General features: G+C 37.0%; 2 protein-coding genes across 2 annotated transcripts in view; both read right to left on the bottom strand.

The window, feature by feature from the left end:
* stab1 (stabilin 1) overlaps positions 1 to 2,415 on the bottom strand; it is an 88,193-nt gene extending 85,778 nt beyond the window's left edge. Inside the window, exons 1-4 of the mRNA XM_026932816.3 lie at positions 2,128 to 2,415; positions 1,819 to 1,946; positions 581 to 696; positions 395 to 480 (exon numbers count right to left, since the gene is read on the bottom strand). Coding sequence (XP_026788617.3) covers positions 395 to 480; positions 581 to 696; positions 1,819 to 1,946; positions 2,128 to 2,181 — 384 coding nt within the window. The 5' untranslated portion in view covers positions 2,182 to 2,415. The remainder of the gene's footprint in view (positions 1 to 394; positions 481 to 580; positions 697 to 1,818; positions 1,947 to 2,127) is intronic.
* A 5,599-nt stretch (positions 2,416 to 8,014) lies between these two features.
* The window catches only part of nisch (nischarin), a 30,032-nt gene continuing 22,748 nt past the window's right edge, over positions 8,015 to 15,298 (bottom strand). The window contains exons 17-21 of the mRNA XM_026932641.3: positions 14,753 to 14,939; positions 13,457 to 13,607; positions 12,774 to 12,902; positions 11,516 to 11,677; positions 8,015 to 10,390 (exon numbers count right to left, since the gene is read on the bottom strand). Of these exons, the coding sequence (XP_026788442.3) occupies positions 9,777 to 10,390; positions 11,516 to 11,677; positions 12,774 to 12,902; positions 13,457 to 13,607; positions 14,753 to 14,939 (1,243 nt within the window). The 3' untranslated portion in view covers positions 8,015 to 9,776. The remainder of the gene's footprint in view (positions 10,391 to 11,515; positions 11,678 to 12,773; positions 12,903 to 13,456; positions 13,608 to 14,752; positions 14,940 to 15,298) is intronic.

Here is a 15,298-nt window from a genome sequence, read left to right as displayed (position 1 = left end):
CAGCATCTGATGAACTACAGACATGATGCAAGGATGGATTCTGACCATTCTGATGGATTGTATGGATGTCAGAAAAACATTTTATTTTATTAATCAGAAACACACATGGATATGCAAACAGTGACAAAACACAGAACTGTGCAGCAGTAGCTACTTAGTTATTTAATAAATTGATGGCGGAAAAACATAAGATAGCATATTTGTTGTTATAATATAGCAATATAGTATCTACTACTTCTACTACTACTACTACTACTAATAATAATAATAATAATAATAATAATTAAAGGCCCAAAGGATGTCTTTTGTGTTTATTGATATTAATCTCATTAATATGATAATATAATACAGAATAGAATGTAACCATAAGTAAAAAGAAGGTTTTATAAATTACCTCACACACACAGGTGCCATTTCCTGATTCACCATCCATGCAGGTACCATGCCAGTTACACACTTTGCCTGATAAGCTAGGACACGCTGAACAGATAAAACACTGCCTTAATACAGTTCATTGTAGCAAGAGGAACAGCATAGACGATATCTAAAGCAGAATTAGATGTATAGTCATCAAACTCACGTGAACACAGAGACCCGAAGAAGCCGGGGCAGCATCGCTTTATGAGAGTGACTTTCTCACAGGAGCGAGAGCAGCCAGGCAGCTCCAGCAGGCGATCGCCGATTTGCACCGTGTAGCTGAGAAATCAGACACAACACACTCTGACTAAAGCTAGACAGAAATTTCAAAAATCTGTCACACCCAGTGCAAAATATGCTATCTTGCTATAATATGCTGTATCCTGAATATCTAATATTTCTATTTATGAGATTATTATAAATCAGATACAATATAATTCAGTCTGTTTTAGATGCTTTTACACATTTCAAGCTTTAAATTTTTCTTCTATTGTCTGATAATTTTGCTTCTTTCTAAAAAAAATTTAAAATTAGGTAAAAAAAAAATTGCCAGTAGAACAAGAAAGTTTCAAGCTTGACATTAGTTACAATGTCTAGAAATAGACTTAGTAATTAAATATTTGATTTATTGTAATCTTAAAATAGGAATTACTAGATACATTTGTCTATATTCAAGATACAGTCATTTTTGTAGTGCTTGATCCAGATAATCAGGGCCATCAGGAGAACTAAAGGATGAACCAAAATGAATCATGCGTATCAGCCAAACCATATTTGGTGTCCTATAGTTATAAGGCTAATGTAGCAAACGTTGCACAAACTGCATGAGAAAATAATTGCAAATAATATTTGCAAAATAATAATTGCAAAAAATTGCAATTGAAAATAATTGCTCTGTTTGATGGATAACACAGAGTAATTTACGTTCAACATTATTAATGTTCTACCTCAGTAATGTTCTTTTGACCATTTTTTAGATAACAGTGTACCGTACAGTGTCAGGAGCCACATAAACAAGTCTATTTAATAACTGAACAAATCATTGCAGTTTGAGGCGAGTGTGTAATGATTTAGGTATGCAGCTTGCACTAACTTGTGCTAAACTTGCTACGGTTTGTTACTTGTTAGCAAAAGTAGGTTAATGAATAACAGTAATGAACAGTACAGTGGAGAAGCAAACTTCAGAGGCCAAACATCACTGAACTGTCAATTTGTATTGTATTTTAAAATCACAAAAGTTTTACTTTGCATTGTAGTTGTTATATGATGTGCCCTTGATAAAACAGGGTTTCTTTCCTGCAAAGCTTAGTCCAAATCCACATCTGAACATTACACCTGGTAGTGTTGGAGCAAAACTTTTGCAGATTTCTCATATAAGCTGGATGAGATGTTGTCATTTACCGGCACTCAGCATCAGTTGAAGTCTTCTTGTAGCCTTGTGGGCAGACAATAGCAGGTGCAGCAGCGCACGACGTGCACAGAGTGGAGTGGCGTACAGTGCGTGGCTCATCACAGCGATTCGAGGTAGCCTTAAACCAAATCAGCAAATCAGATCATGGAAATATGCTGTGTACGGAAAACCAGCTGGTGTCTAAGATCTGAAGTTACAGTGAGATTTTAAGGGGAAATATCTGGCTACATGCTGCCTAGAAACTGCAAAGAATCCTAAACCTTACATATTAAAGATACTATAACTTCAAAACAACTTACCTCAATTTGTAAACTACACAGCACTATGAGTCCTAAAATGAAGAGATAACGCATGGCTGCTTTCTGAGATCAAGGACACTTGGGCACTCCTAAAATCCTCAAAGATAAGCATGCAAGAAAAAATCCACCCAAACCTCCCTTAAACCATGAGTTATGAGGCAGGATGGAGAAGTTTCACTCTTTCATGTCCACCGAGTTCTTTAGCATTCTTCTTGCTTTTGGGGAATGAAGTGTCAGTCTGTTCCTGGTGAGCAAGGGAGGTTCTCTAACTGACTATGCACCATTTCGAAAGAGAGGAGAACGAGTAAACGATCTTTTCCTGACAGGAAAATGAACGGATTTCCTCTGCCATGTCTGTTAGGAAATCCGTACTTGTCAGCTGACCGCTGTGTGAGGTTCAGCAAAACACCAACTGAGAGTGACAATTAACCGAATCATTGTTCAAAGGTGTCCGGCAATATATCAACTACATACAGATGCATGTTGGACTTTACAGATACAGATACAAGTTACATGTGAGGTTTTCAGTAGCAGCAGATTATAACTTTAACCCTGTCATACAACGTTGCTCATTTTTTAAATCTTTGAAAGCCAGGCGAACTAGCAAAAACTATTTAATCACTTATGTAATCAAAAGAGCAGGTAAAGTTGTAGAGAAAATATGTGTATATACAGTCTTTTCCCTGCAAATATCCACCTCACCATGAAAACATAATGAGCCCACAATAAATTCCCAACTTAAGTCTATATATGACTGATTGAATTTTTAAGGAAATATGTTCCATGTGTCATATGTGATATATCCATCAGATATAAGGGATTTCTCATACCAAACAGCATGCTTTACCAAGTCATCATTTCAAAAACAGGAACGAGTGATCATCATCAGCAAGGCTGAAGTGGAAATGGGCATAAAGGGGATTTTTTTGTAAAATTTTGTCTTACTTCAGTTTGAAACCACTAAAGGAAGCCTTGTGTTCTTCGCATTTACTAAAGGACTGTTTCTCATGTCATATCCATAACACATTTTCATCAGTGACATATATACACCAGAACTTTTTTTTCCCCCCAAATTTCACTCAAATAACTTTCTCATTAATGACTTCTGCAACAGTCTTTCAAATCTGGGTTCCCTCTGTTTCTTCCCAACTCACAAGGACATGCCAGTGAATTGGCGACTCTAAATAGTCCCTAGGTATGAATGAATGTATGAATGGAAAGGATGCATGTAAAGTCTTAGGCAAAAGCACATTCAGAGAACCTGATGTAAGTGTAAAAAAAAAACAAAAAAAAAAACAGTGTCTCAATGTAGCTTTGGAAGTATTATCAAACTGTCTCTAATTCCTGAGTCAGTATCCGATCTTTGTTACAGTTATAACCTGAACTATGTGTTGAATGTATAGAAAAAGGCTTTGTTTCCATGTTATAATAATACTGTTGTTTGTTCTTCGATTAATAATGTCTTATTCAGTTTTATCTGTACCGTTATTAAGCAAACAGGAAATACAATAGATATGAAAAATGTTTGATCAGCAGTAAAGGACCACAAATATGTGATTTCGTTTGGGAAAAAAAAACAGGCTTAGCACTGCAGACCAGTGCTGCGTAATCAGAATAATACTTTCCTTTCCTTTCCTGACATTGTTTTGCTCCCAGTTTGAACAGAACACTCTTCAAATAAGAAATGTGCTATCATCAGCCAAAGTAGGCCGGTTCATAAGTTCACAATTATTAACAGGAATTGGTGCTATATTTGTAAATTGAGTTACAATTCTTGTAATATAGTTACAAAAAAAAAGATTATAGATTTGAAATAAATTGTGTTGCGAATGCAAGTGATATTTTTAACATCACCATCCATTCTGTTTGCTCAGTATATAGGGATAGTATGTTACAAAAATAGGATAAGTAATAAAAAATAATAAAGTCATTATAGTTATAAGTGATGTTGGGAATTGGTTTTCCACGCCATTTAGCTTTGCTTCAGCAGAAAGTCTTTTCAGACACTTTGACATTACTATCTAGAGGTTTTTGTGCTGTTATACAGAGCATCCAAAAGGGTGACATATTTAACGCTCATTCATGACACTTTTTTTTAACATACACATTATTATGCCACAGTGCTGCTCTTAAATCTGATTGTTCAGAAGGTGTTGATTAATATTCTATAACAGCAGCTCTGACAATAGTTCCAGCTCTAATTAAAATCACAGGTTTATATTAATGCATTTGTTCTAATACATTATCATGTCTGTAGTAATGATAGCAGACGTGCCACATAATCTAAAAAAAGGTTATTAAACAAAGAAAAACTTATAATCATTGATGTGGTGAAGTTTTCTGTAAGGAGATGTTTATTTAAATTTTACTGAAGGAGTCTCCAGTGTCAATGCTTTGTAACAGTCAGTAAGTTTCCTGCCACGAGAAAATCATCATGATAGAAGATTTCGTGTTTTCCAGTTTTTTCTCTGTAACATGACCAGCTGCATTTTTTGTATAACAAACTACAAAGGAGAGAAAAAAAATAAAGGTTGGTGAGGGAATGACTTTATAGCTGATAACAGGAAATTGTTTCGCACATGTTCCACAACAAATGCAACTATAAATGGATAAAAAGTACGAAGTGTTGTAATCACTGGCAAATTGCTCTATTATAAGAGGCATAAAACACTTCAAGACATGCTGTTATAGGAAAATAATCAACTTCAGGGTGGTAACAGTAAGACTTTGTGTCAGGTGGCATCACATCACATAATCGTTGATTATTTTCCTATAATGCCAAATAAAAAGAACATTAACTGCCTGGTGTCACAAAAGTTTTAAGGTAGCAGTAGAAGAGTGGACCAGGAGTACATTTTTACTGTTGTACAAATTTAAAGTACTATTTTCATTTGACTCACTCTCGTACAACAAATACAACAACTCATCACCACTTTAACATCATTTAAAAAATAAATTAAAATCACAGACCCAACTTTAAGAACCACAGGTATAGGGAATCCTTCATTACAACTTTAATTTAATTATTTTTTCATTAATAAAAACATCTTATTTCTGCTGATTGAGTGCTCTTCAGTTTCTATCTAACATTAGCATGATTCAGCTATTTAAATTTGTCTTGGCATACTCAGTCGATCATGCTATATGAAAATAAATAAAGAAATAAAACTTTCCTGTAATTCAAAGGCACAGGTTTAAGTGTAAGGTTTTGGAGTGCCCACAGACATATTTGTGCAATGACAAGGCTGAACATCACTCTGCGCTCTGACCTTTACCACAGTGCACTCTGCCTTCCCTGGAATAACAGGATGCAATGAGGTCAAAAGGAACACAATGTCCAGCATTGCCTTCTCACCCAACATCTCCCGTAAATTTTTAGTTTTGTAAAAAAAAAAATCATGTCAAGTTCAGTAGCACAGAATAAGAGAGAGTGAATCTTGTTAATGCATTATTCAGCTCTGCTTCTTCACAAATATTTTTGTGTACATTCAGAAGTAACACTTTCTTTTACAGTCCCTTCCTTTATAGATTTTAACACTCTAATCCACACTCTAAAATACTGAGTAATTATTGTTATATGAAATCTATTTAATATATATTGAAAACTTAAACATATACATATTGATTGTGTGTAAATTTTTCATTTAATTCTGTTTTCTGATTATGTTCCCTTAACATGTAAGTTTTTTTTTGTTTTGTTTTGTTTTTTTAAATCACACTCTGATGAATGCAAAAGGAGGATCTAATACTGCTGACTGTCATGATTGTGTGGAGAGAAACCGCTTAAACAAAGGGTGCTATGTTTAATGTCATTAAATTTATCCTTCCTAACTACTAGATTGCAAAATGTTCACCACACATTTCGACTAGGGTTTTGTAAAAACCCTAAAGCATATTTTAGAATCAGTGCAATTTTCTGATACACAATGTTTTAATGTAGAAAGACAGTATGTGTTCTAAGATTTATTTACACTGAGATGCCAGTTTATTAGCTCCATGCACCACGTTGGTTCACCTTGTTGGTGTACAGTTAGAGGCTATGAGCTCCACTTTTATGCTCCTCAGACATGTCAGTTTCTGGCCACAGACCGACTGTTATACTGGATAATTTTGGTTAGTGCAAACTGTTTCTCAAACCAGCAGTATAATTCAAAATGTTGTACTGAATTGGCCTTTCAGGTTTTGTGCAAATCCATGCAACTATTCCTGTAACCTATAGCTATTTGTGCAAACCAAGCTCCGCCCCACTAGGATTGATTGGCATGTGGAGGGCATATTGTTTATAAATCTCAGCATGTTTTTGATCATTATTGAGCTTCAGGCTCTGGTAAGCAATTTGACTTGAATTTTGTGAAGATAGCGCAAAAATCCTAGAACTAGTTCACAAAAATAGGTTTGCATTTTATGCAAATTATTAGAAGTTTGAGTGGGCGGAGCTAAATGGTCCAAACGGCACATTTTTTGTTTTTTGCAAAAGAATCAGGAGAAATTTCACTCTAGTCCGTATTCTACAACAGATATGTTTGTTTTTATATGCCAAAACATGAAAAGTGCCCCCAGTGGCCAAGCTGAGTGAGGTCACACCAGTTACTAGCAGGTCTTTAGATGGACCTACCATTCAAGTTTCATGATGATAGATAAATGCCTGCTGCAAACTGATCAGCTGATGGCGGCCATGTTTTATAAAGTATTCAGGTGATCAGAAATCCACCTACGGATTAGCATAAAGATGCCATATACCAGCATTCAACTCAATCAAACTTACGGTAGCTGAGAAACAGTTTTCAGAACTTTGCATATGGCTTCAGAATCTTGTGCTGTATATGCCTTTCAGGTTTCTACATGCAACCACTCAGCTATTTGAGTAAATTAGGCTCCGCCTTGCAAGGATTGCTTGGGATCCATGTTTTTACAAATGTTAATATATTTTAGATAATTATTGAGGTTCAGACTCATGTAAGACTGAGTAATTTGACACCAGTTTTATGAAGATATGGCAAAAATCCTAGCACTAGATTGCAAAAGTAGGTTTAGCATGTAATGCAAATGATCTCAAAATCTAAAAGGGCGGAGATTAATGATTGGCAGATAATAAATGGGAGGACAATTAATGACCCAAATTGCTTTAGAATTAGCCAAGGAATCAGAGAATCTCAGGTTTCTCGAGATATGGGCTAAAATGTACCATGTTGTTCTGTAGCGCCACCATCAGGTCGATTGGGCTCATCTTGCTTGTATGAGTAGCGAGAGGGAGTACTATCTATTGACTAAGTTTTACATCATTACGATTTATGGTTTGGTCTCCACAATTCGTTTTATGGGAGAAAACGAATAGGAAAAAACAGAGCAAAAACAATAGGGTACTTGTGCTTGGACCCCTAATAACAATAGTCCAATAATTTAAATTAAATTTAAACATTTACATTACAAATTTAAAATGTAATGTAAAATTATGCCACTTTATTTTCATTAATTGATGGGTGAGAGATGGCACCTTTTTCAACACTGCTATAAGGGAACTGGTTAATACTTAATGGAAGTTTATCATTTTGTGAATCCCGAAAAAGAAAACTACTGTGGTTTTAACATAAGGGAACGTAGTGTTGTAGTCTAACTAATAAATAAGTGGTAATTTTATTTCTTTAACTGTATTCGGACATCATACATTACAGATATATTTTCTTCACTGTAGTAGCTGGAGTATTATTTGAGTTTGATTGTTGTATAATATAGGTATACTGTAATATATGTAATATATGTAATATACACCAAGTTTATTAGGTGCACCTACCTCACTGGGCATTTTATAAAATACCAGAACTGTGTAGGTAATTAAACAACTATGACAAATCTGAAAATCAAGTGTTCACACAGAAAAGCACACAGCTGCATTAAACACGTTTATTTTTGTTAAAAAAAAAAATCCAAAAGTGCATGCTGAGTTCCTAATGTCCAAGGCAAATAATGGCATAAAATCAAATTCATTGATGCGTGACATCCTGTAAACGTTTCTATTTGTGTAAACCACAGCATATAACCTGTACAACCCAAAATGACTGCTCAAAAAGCCAAAATACTTTAAAACATAAAACATATGAAACCATTCAATAATTAAAATCAGCTAGGAACCGACATATTTTATGTCACTTCTAATAAAATACAACATTTAATAACACATAGTTCTCTTCAGTAATTTACATTTGGTAGATTGTACACAGCAGCAGATAAATAAGATATAAGCAGTGAGAGAAGAAGAGCGAAGTTCGAAGCCTGGTAAGGAAAAGAAAACATTACACTCGTGTGGACTCTATACACAACTTCCCAGGATGCTTTGTGTTGAAAGATTTAGTAAAAATGTAACAAAGAATGTGTGTATGTGTGCGTGTGTGTGTGTTTGTGTAAGCTGGGAGGATTTTTCTTTCCTTCCTTTGTACTACATGATGATAACCACATCCAATGTTTTAGCTTCAGCTTTTTTAGCTTTAGTTTTCCCTTTGAAGGTTTTCTGTTATCCAGCCATTTACTAGGTCTTGAATTATTCTTGAATCTTGAATTATTAGTTGCATCTTCAATACTATGAAAGACATTTGGCTGCCGTGACTCACCAGTACTACACAGACAAAACTGCATTGTCCTTATCATGGGTATCATCAGCCGGGCAATAAAATAAAATTTAATAGTAAAAACTATTCATTTTAGTAGCAAAAAATAAGCAGAAAATCTAAAAGTTTAGGTAGTTTTAATAGTTGTTCATAAAACAACCCAACAATTAAGAAGACCATACATGCACGATCAATTTAACTGAAGTGTTGCAAGCCATGCTTAGAGTATATTTACAAAAAAAATAAATAAATAACATCTGTGTTGCCAGATTGCCAGAAGTTATTCTGTGATTAAAATTAGTTAATATAACGTCTTATCTTACGTCTTAGGTAGCTAGTGTATCTGGCTAGCAATTAAAGGTGTATTAGATAAGTTTTTTTTTCCCTCTCCCAGCCATGTTCACAAAGCTCCACCCCCAGGATCTCTGAAAATCTAGCTAGCTAGTTCAGAATTCATCCTCAGGTTAGCAGAGCAACTGTCACAAGCGCTAAAAGTGATTACGTGTGATGACACTGAAGGACATCCCAAACGCAATATCTGCCAAAGTTCCTTAACGGTTGTCTGATTAAGCAGGTTCCTGCCGCCATAATAAAACAGAGTTTGTATCTGTGTGCAAAAGATCTGGACATTAGTAATGCTGCTGTGAATAAACTACTGACAAAAGAAATCAGGAACAATTACAGAGCGCATGGAGGCCAAATTGAAGTAGCTGAATGATGTCTGGCTGTTATGACCTTATTTTGTTTATTTTTTGCTGTTTATTTGTATGTATCTCCTTTGTTAAATTGTTAAATGCATAAATTTTCACAGGTCACTAACTGTCATGCTGGTGTGTTCTGTCACTCTCAACTTTACATGTTCAACTTTCAACTCTGTTGGCCCATATTGACATTATCATAATTTATGCCATATTGCCCAACCCTGGATGCCTGAAGTCTTCATAAAGAAAACTAAAGCTGAGACTAAAACTGAAGCTAAGACTAAGCCCGGTCATCTTTTAGAGACAGTCTTTCTAGATTTGTTTTTCTATTACCATTTAGCCTCCATTATCCCGTGAGCTCCAGCGGAAGTTCCCGGCTGCACAGCGCTTCCCACTGGCGAGCCAGAAGTGAGATCAGTCTCTCCCTGCTGTCTGCACCTGGCACAAAAATACACCACTGTACTTCGCTCTCAGCCCCGTCACCGCCCTGCATCCGTTTCCTCTCCTTCTCATCCGAAAAATGGTCCATGGTCAGATGGCACAGCAGATCGGGTCCAGGCACGTCATCAAAGACCAGTGTGAGCGCCTGTGGGTACGGCTGGTATCCCATGAGCACACGGTCCAGGTCTCGTATCCTGCGGGCGTCCGTGAGCCTGTATTTGTCCCTCTGAGGCGGCTCTTTGGCAAACTGCGGCAACGGGTAGCTGATGTAGTCCTCGTCCAGTAGGAAGACATGCGTGCTGCTCAGAACAAGGCTCTTCGGTTGCAGCTCGGCCCTCGCACCTGGACCGCTCTGCACCTGGAACACCAGGGCGTAGAAGAGGACGTTAAACGAGTGCGCAGGTCCCTGAGGGCCCTTCCTCTCCGCTGCGATGAAGGTCAAGTCACCGATCTCCTCCTCACTCGGGTAGACAAACTTCACCCGGCTTGAGTGCACCAGCTCGTAGTTCTCCATTTTGCCTATTTTGGAAGGCGAAACACAAGTGTAATTTACATGGCGCCTATTTGACATGAACAAAAAAAGATGGCTGATGTATCACAATGAAGAAAAATGAGGTGTCCCAACTCTCACTCTCATTGGTATTACCACATCCTGTAGCTTTGCTTTATTTGCATAAAGTTAAACTCGTGAACGTTATTGGGTTGCTTGACCCACATTGCTTTGGCAACAGCTGCTACGTTTCCCGCTGCTGTAAATTGCCAACTCTGGTTAAAAAGAAATGATTTCTGGCTGTGTCATTACATCACATCACATCACAGCCAAAGTAAACTCAGGATAATACAAGCAAGCCAAGACAAATGCAATATAGGACACAAACAGGCAGAAAATAAGCAGGACTGCAATAAATTTAGGCTCCTTTAGGCTGTCTGCTTCAGCTCTGCTTTCTGATTTCACTCTATTCTGAGCATTAGCGTTTGCAGACGAGGTTGAGAAGGACATTTATTCCAGTCATTGCTTTTGATTGTTTACTTTAGGGTTGAGTCTGTAGGGGTGTGAGTGTTAACACGGGCAGAATTAGTTTTTTTATTTCATCACTCTTGTGTTTACAGCAATTTTGCTATAAAGCTGAACCTGGATGTGAAAAAAAAAAATTTCAAACAAAACAATTTTCATAAAGTGTCCTGATGTAAATATCACTTTATACCCCACTCTTAATCTCTGCAACTAGTGCAGTTACAGTCTACCTTAATTGTTAAGTGTTGGTTGGGGGAAAAAAAAAAATAAAAAAAATTATCCAGTCTGGATTTTTTCTCCTATGATGTCTAGGCAGATACAGCCAAAGCTCGCCCACTGGTTAAGACTTCAGAAGCTGGACAAAACTCCTTATCTGTCCAGACACAATTAGGGAGTAACAGTGAAATAAACCTTTTATATTTTTCAGTGAGTGGGACCATGTTGTGAGAGGAAAAATGTTCCTACATGCTTTTCTAGCACTAGCTTTGTTCACGGGTTGCTGCCGTCAGTCAGCATTTGACTGCAATTAGGGATATATGTTACTTGAATTCACGACACTGAACTCACTAGTTTGATAAAGAACGCCCTAGTGAAAAATTATACTGAGTTGAGCGAGCTGAATTTCCTACCTGTGCTCTTCTTGCCAAACTGTGTGTAGAAGTCTTGGTCTGAGGGCTCTGGTGAGGGTGCTGTCTCCAGTAAAGACAGCACACTCATCAGTTGCTGAAGAAAGTGGTGTGTGCTGTAGCTGTCTCTGGTCAGGCATGAGATGATGTGTTCCGGAGAGGGCCCTGAATAGAGGAATAAAGTATAGAGAAAATGAATTGGAGAAAAGATTATCATTTAATGTCAGGTGTCATCTTTTTAACTTTAGACATTTCACTATGTTTTTATACCACATAAAAATGTTTTTTATATTCCTAGCCCTCTGAAGTAGATCTAAATCACTGCCCTGATATCACGTAACCATGTTGGTCTATAGCCATGATGCATATACAGTCATAATGAAAGCATAGACATTGGTTCGCATTACACATACGCTTCCTGTCCTGGGATTGACAGGCACAGGGCCATACTACCTTCACTAAGTAGGTTTTCATACTCAGCCTTTAACTACTACTGTGAGCAGGATGATATGTCAGTGTCAAAATCATGATAAATTACATCTTGATGTGCTTATTTGAGAGTATCGATAGTATCATAGTATAATTAGTAATTGTATTACAAAGTAGTGGATTAAATCTGTCCTTGTACTAATTTCTACCGTTTTCTCCCTTTGTCCTCCCTTGTTCTGTTTAGTTCTGGTCCACTAATCTGATTGGTCAAGTGGCATTCCAAGCGCGCCTTTATTTCCTGTAACCACACTGGGACATTTCATTGTGTGTATCACGCCGCTTGTCTGTGTTCGGCATGTAAAATTCCACTTCCTGGTTCGAAACGGTTATTACAGCAGTGTTAGTGACATCATCAGTAGCCATGGCAAACAATACTTTTTAGGAACTTTTGACTTGAATATGAAAGCTCGTCAGGTGAAGATGAAAAATAAGAAGGGACACCAATTTCACCAGAAGCATCTTTAACGGGAATGTACATCAAAGTGAGCTAGCTAGTCAGCTAGCCGATGAACTATGAAGTGAGTGTGGCTTCTTCAAGATCTATTTCCACTAGCGGAGCAAAAATAAACAGAACATTTGGCCACATTTTTTCCGAAATGTCACATATTCAATATTAATTCCTTGTTTAGAGAATTGTTGTATAACAGCAACATCGCACTCGCAATTTCTCGCAATGGTTATTTTCCTATAACAGCACGTCCCGTCATGTTTTATTCCTTACGTATTGCCCACTCCACTATATTGTCCACTACTACTTCTCATATCTACTCACCCACTACTCTGAAGTACTGGTCAAACAGTCCCACGTTCACACTCTGCAGCTCATTCAGCTTCATCGCAAAGCAAAAAGAGATGAGGAAATCGGTGTCCTTGTGGTCTGACGGGTGCCAGTTCCACATCACTGCATGAAGAAATGATTTTGTTGTCATTTGTATGTTGCTGAGTCACAGTTCATAATATGCTAGCAAATTATCTGTGGAAACTAGGAATAAACCACGAGGAAGACACTGATTCAGAAATAATCATTAACAGCACTGAATTTTAAGGAGACTAAGTTTATCATCCTGCATGTCTAAATCATCACACACTTGACTCAAATTGTGTCAATTTATTCAGAATCTGAAAGATTAGCTTACGTGGCTTCTAACTCTGTATCGCACACATTATCTTTAAAAACAGATCATCATTAAGAAGCCATTATGCAGCCTCAAGTGATTTATGTAATTTTATTTGTGAAATTTGAATTTTTATTTACTAATACGGACCTTCTACTATGTTATGAAATTGTGTAAAAAGGGTATTAATGAGGCAAAGTGAGTGTGTGATGATTTATACTTGCAGTTTACACAATGCTTACACAATGACCTTACTTAGCAATATTAGCCAGATACCAAAAAAGATGAATGAAGAATAAAGGATGAATGAAGACAACTAGGTAAAAACGTGGCCACTCACAAGCTTGATCACTGAGCGTGGACGCAACATCGTCCAGGATAAAGTAAACAGCTTTGGTAGACAGCATAACGCAGGCGGTCAACTCCACATCAGGTGATTTGTAGAAGAGCACAGATGTCCACAGGATGTGCCTTAGTTCTTCATTCTCCACCTAGAAGAACAAAAACAAACCACTCAGACTTGAAAACATTTTGCTTATTTTGCCTTGTATCTGATGTGGTAACATATAGAGCAGTGATGTATACAGCACATGGTATAATTTTTGCTTTAACCAAAAATAGCAACTGCTTTTTTTATGTCAAAAATATTCTTAAACTCAACCAATAAATATTAAAATCAAGCAATGCACTAGGGCTGGGCGATATGGACCAAAAATCATATCTCAATCATCAATCATATTTTTAGGCTGAATGGTGATACACAATATATATCTCGGTATTTTCTATGAAGTGGGCTAAATGCTCAGTTGTAAGTTAAAGCCACATATGAGATGTCACAAGAACTTTTAATAAAACAAACTGTGATCAAAATAAAATGCAAAGACAGCGTTTCCTTCCCTATTTGGAAATATGCAGCTGCACAATATATCAACACGTAAATGAAAAATTATATAAAATAAATAGCCTATATTATATAGAAATAAGCCTAACTCTGAGAATGCTCCTTCAGTTGTTTTCAACAATAATAAAGTGATTAAAACTGAGTACAATTACAGGCTTTCCCTCTCCTGCTTAACAAAATACACAGCTGTGTGATGTGCGATGTGGTAGGCCACCGCCTTAGTTATATTGCGCCACTTGGCACTTTTCTTTTCATAAGGCACAGCAGAGGTGAATGAAGCTTTGTTTCGGGGTGGAAGACATTTCGGACTGTGAAGTCTTCCTGCTGTTTATGGCGCTGTTGTAAATGGTACTTCCGCTTTTGGATGCAACCTGTTTATGGCATTCTCTACAGATGAGATTGTTTTGCTTTTCATCTGATCTTTTAAATCCGAACCATCTCCACATAATGGAACCATTGTTTTTCTTTTTACTAACTGGGTCTTCTTTGGCAGTGTGGACTGGCCCTGTGTCTCCCTCCATGTTGCAGAAATAATTGTGAGCAAGTGGGCGGGGCCGGGGTTGCACGCAGAGGGAGAGTTGGGGCAACGTTAAACTATATCGATATAAACGGTGTTGTCTTATCCTATATCACGTTTGAAAATATATCGATATACCTTAAAAAGGTGATATACCACCCAGCCCTAGAATGCACAAATTGAAACCAGGCTTGCTTTGAATAATACACATTGCATACCTCTGCGATGTTCTCATGGAAGAAGATTATAGCCTCCTCACCCCTCAATGAGGAAAGGTGACGCAGGGCTGAAGACAGAGATAGGTGGGACGGACACTGGTTTTCATCCGAGAGCTGCTGGATAAGTGAGTCTCCAGGGTTGAGCAGAGACAGGGTTAAATGGGGCTTCTGTGTGTCCTGAGAACCACTTCAAATATAAATAAGTCCATTTAGACCAGAAGAGGATGACAATCTTTATAATGCAGAAACATGACAAGAAATTACATAATTCATTCTCACTTAATCCTAAAATCTTACATTAAAGCTGCCCAACAGTTTTTGTCCAGCAGATGGTACGACAAAGCAGCAAGAAATAGTAGTAGCCAAAATGTTAAAATAAATAAATAAACAAATAAATGACTCATTTGCATAAAAAAGAGAAAGCCTGTCACAAAAAACATGGATCTGTGTCACAGTTTACACAAGTAAATTAATAGCCATCTGGAGATTCCTCACATTAACTGTATACCTCCCAATTTAATTTAGTTCCTATGTGTGTTTAGCTCC

The sequence above is a fragment of the Pangasianodon hypophthalmus genome, chromosome 20 (genome assembly GCF_027358585.1).
Source record: "Pangasianodon hypophthalmus isolate fPanHyp1 chromosome 20, fPanHyp1.pri, whole genome shotgun sequence".
NCBI classification, from domain to species: Eukaryota; Metazoa; Chordata; class Actinopteri; order Siluriformes; family Pangasiidae; genus Pangasianodon; species Pangasianodon hypophthalmus.
Note: the sequence above shows the minus strand (reverse complement) of the source record. Positions and strands in the feature narration are given on the sequence as shown.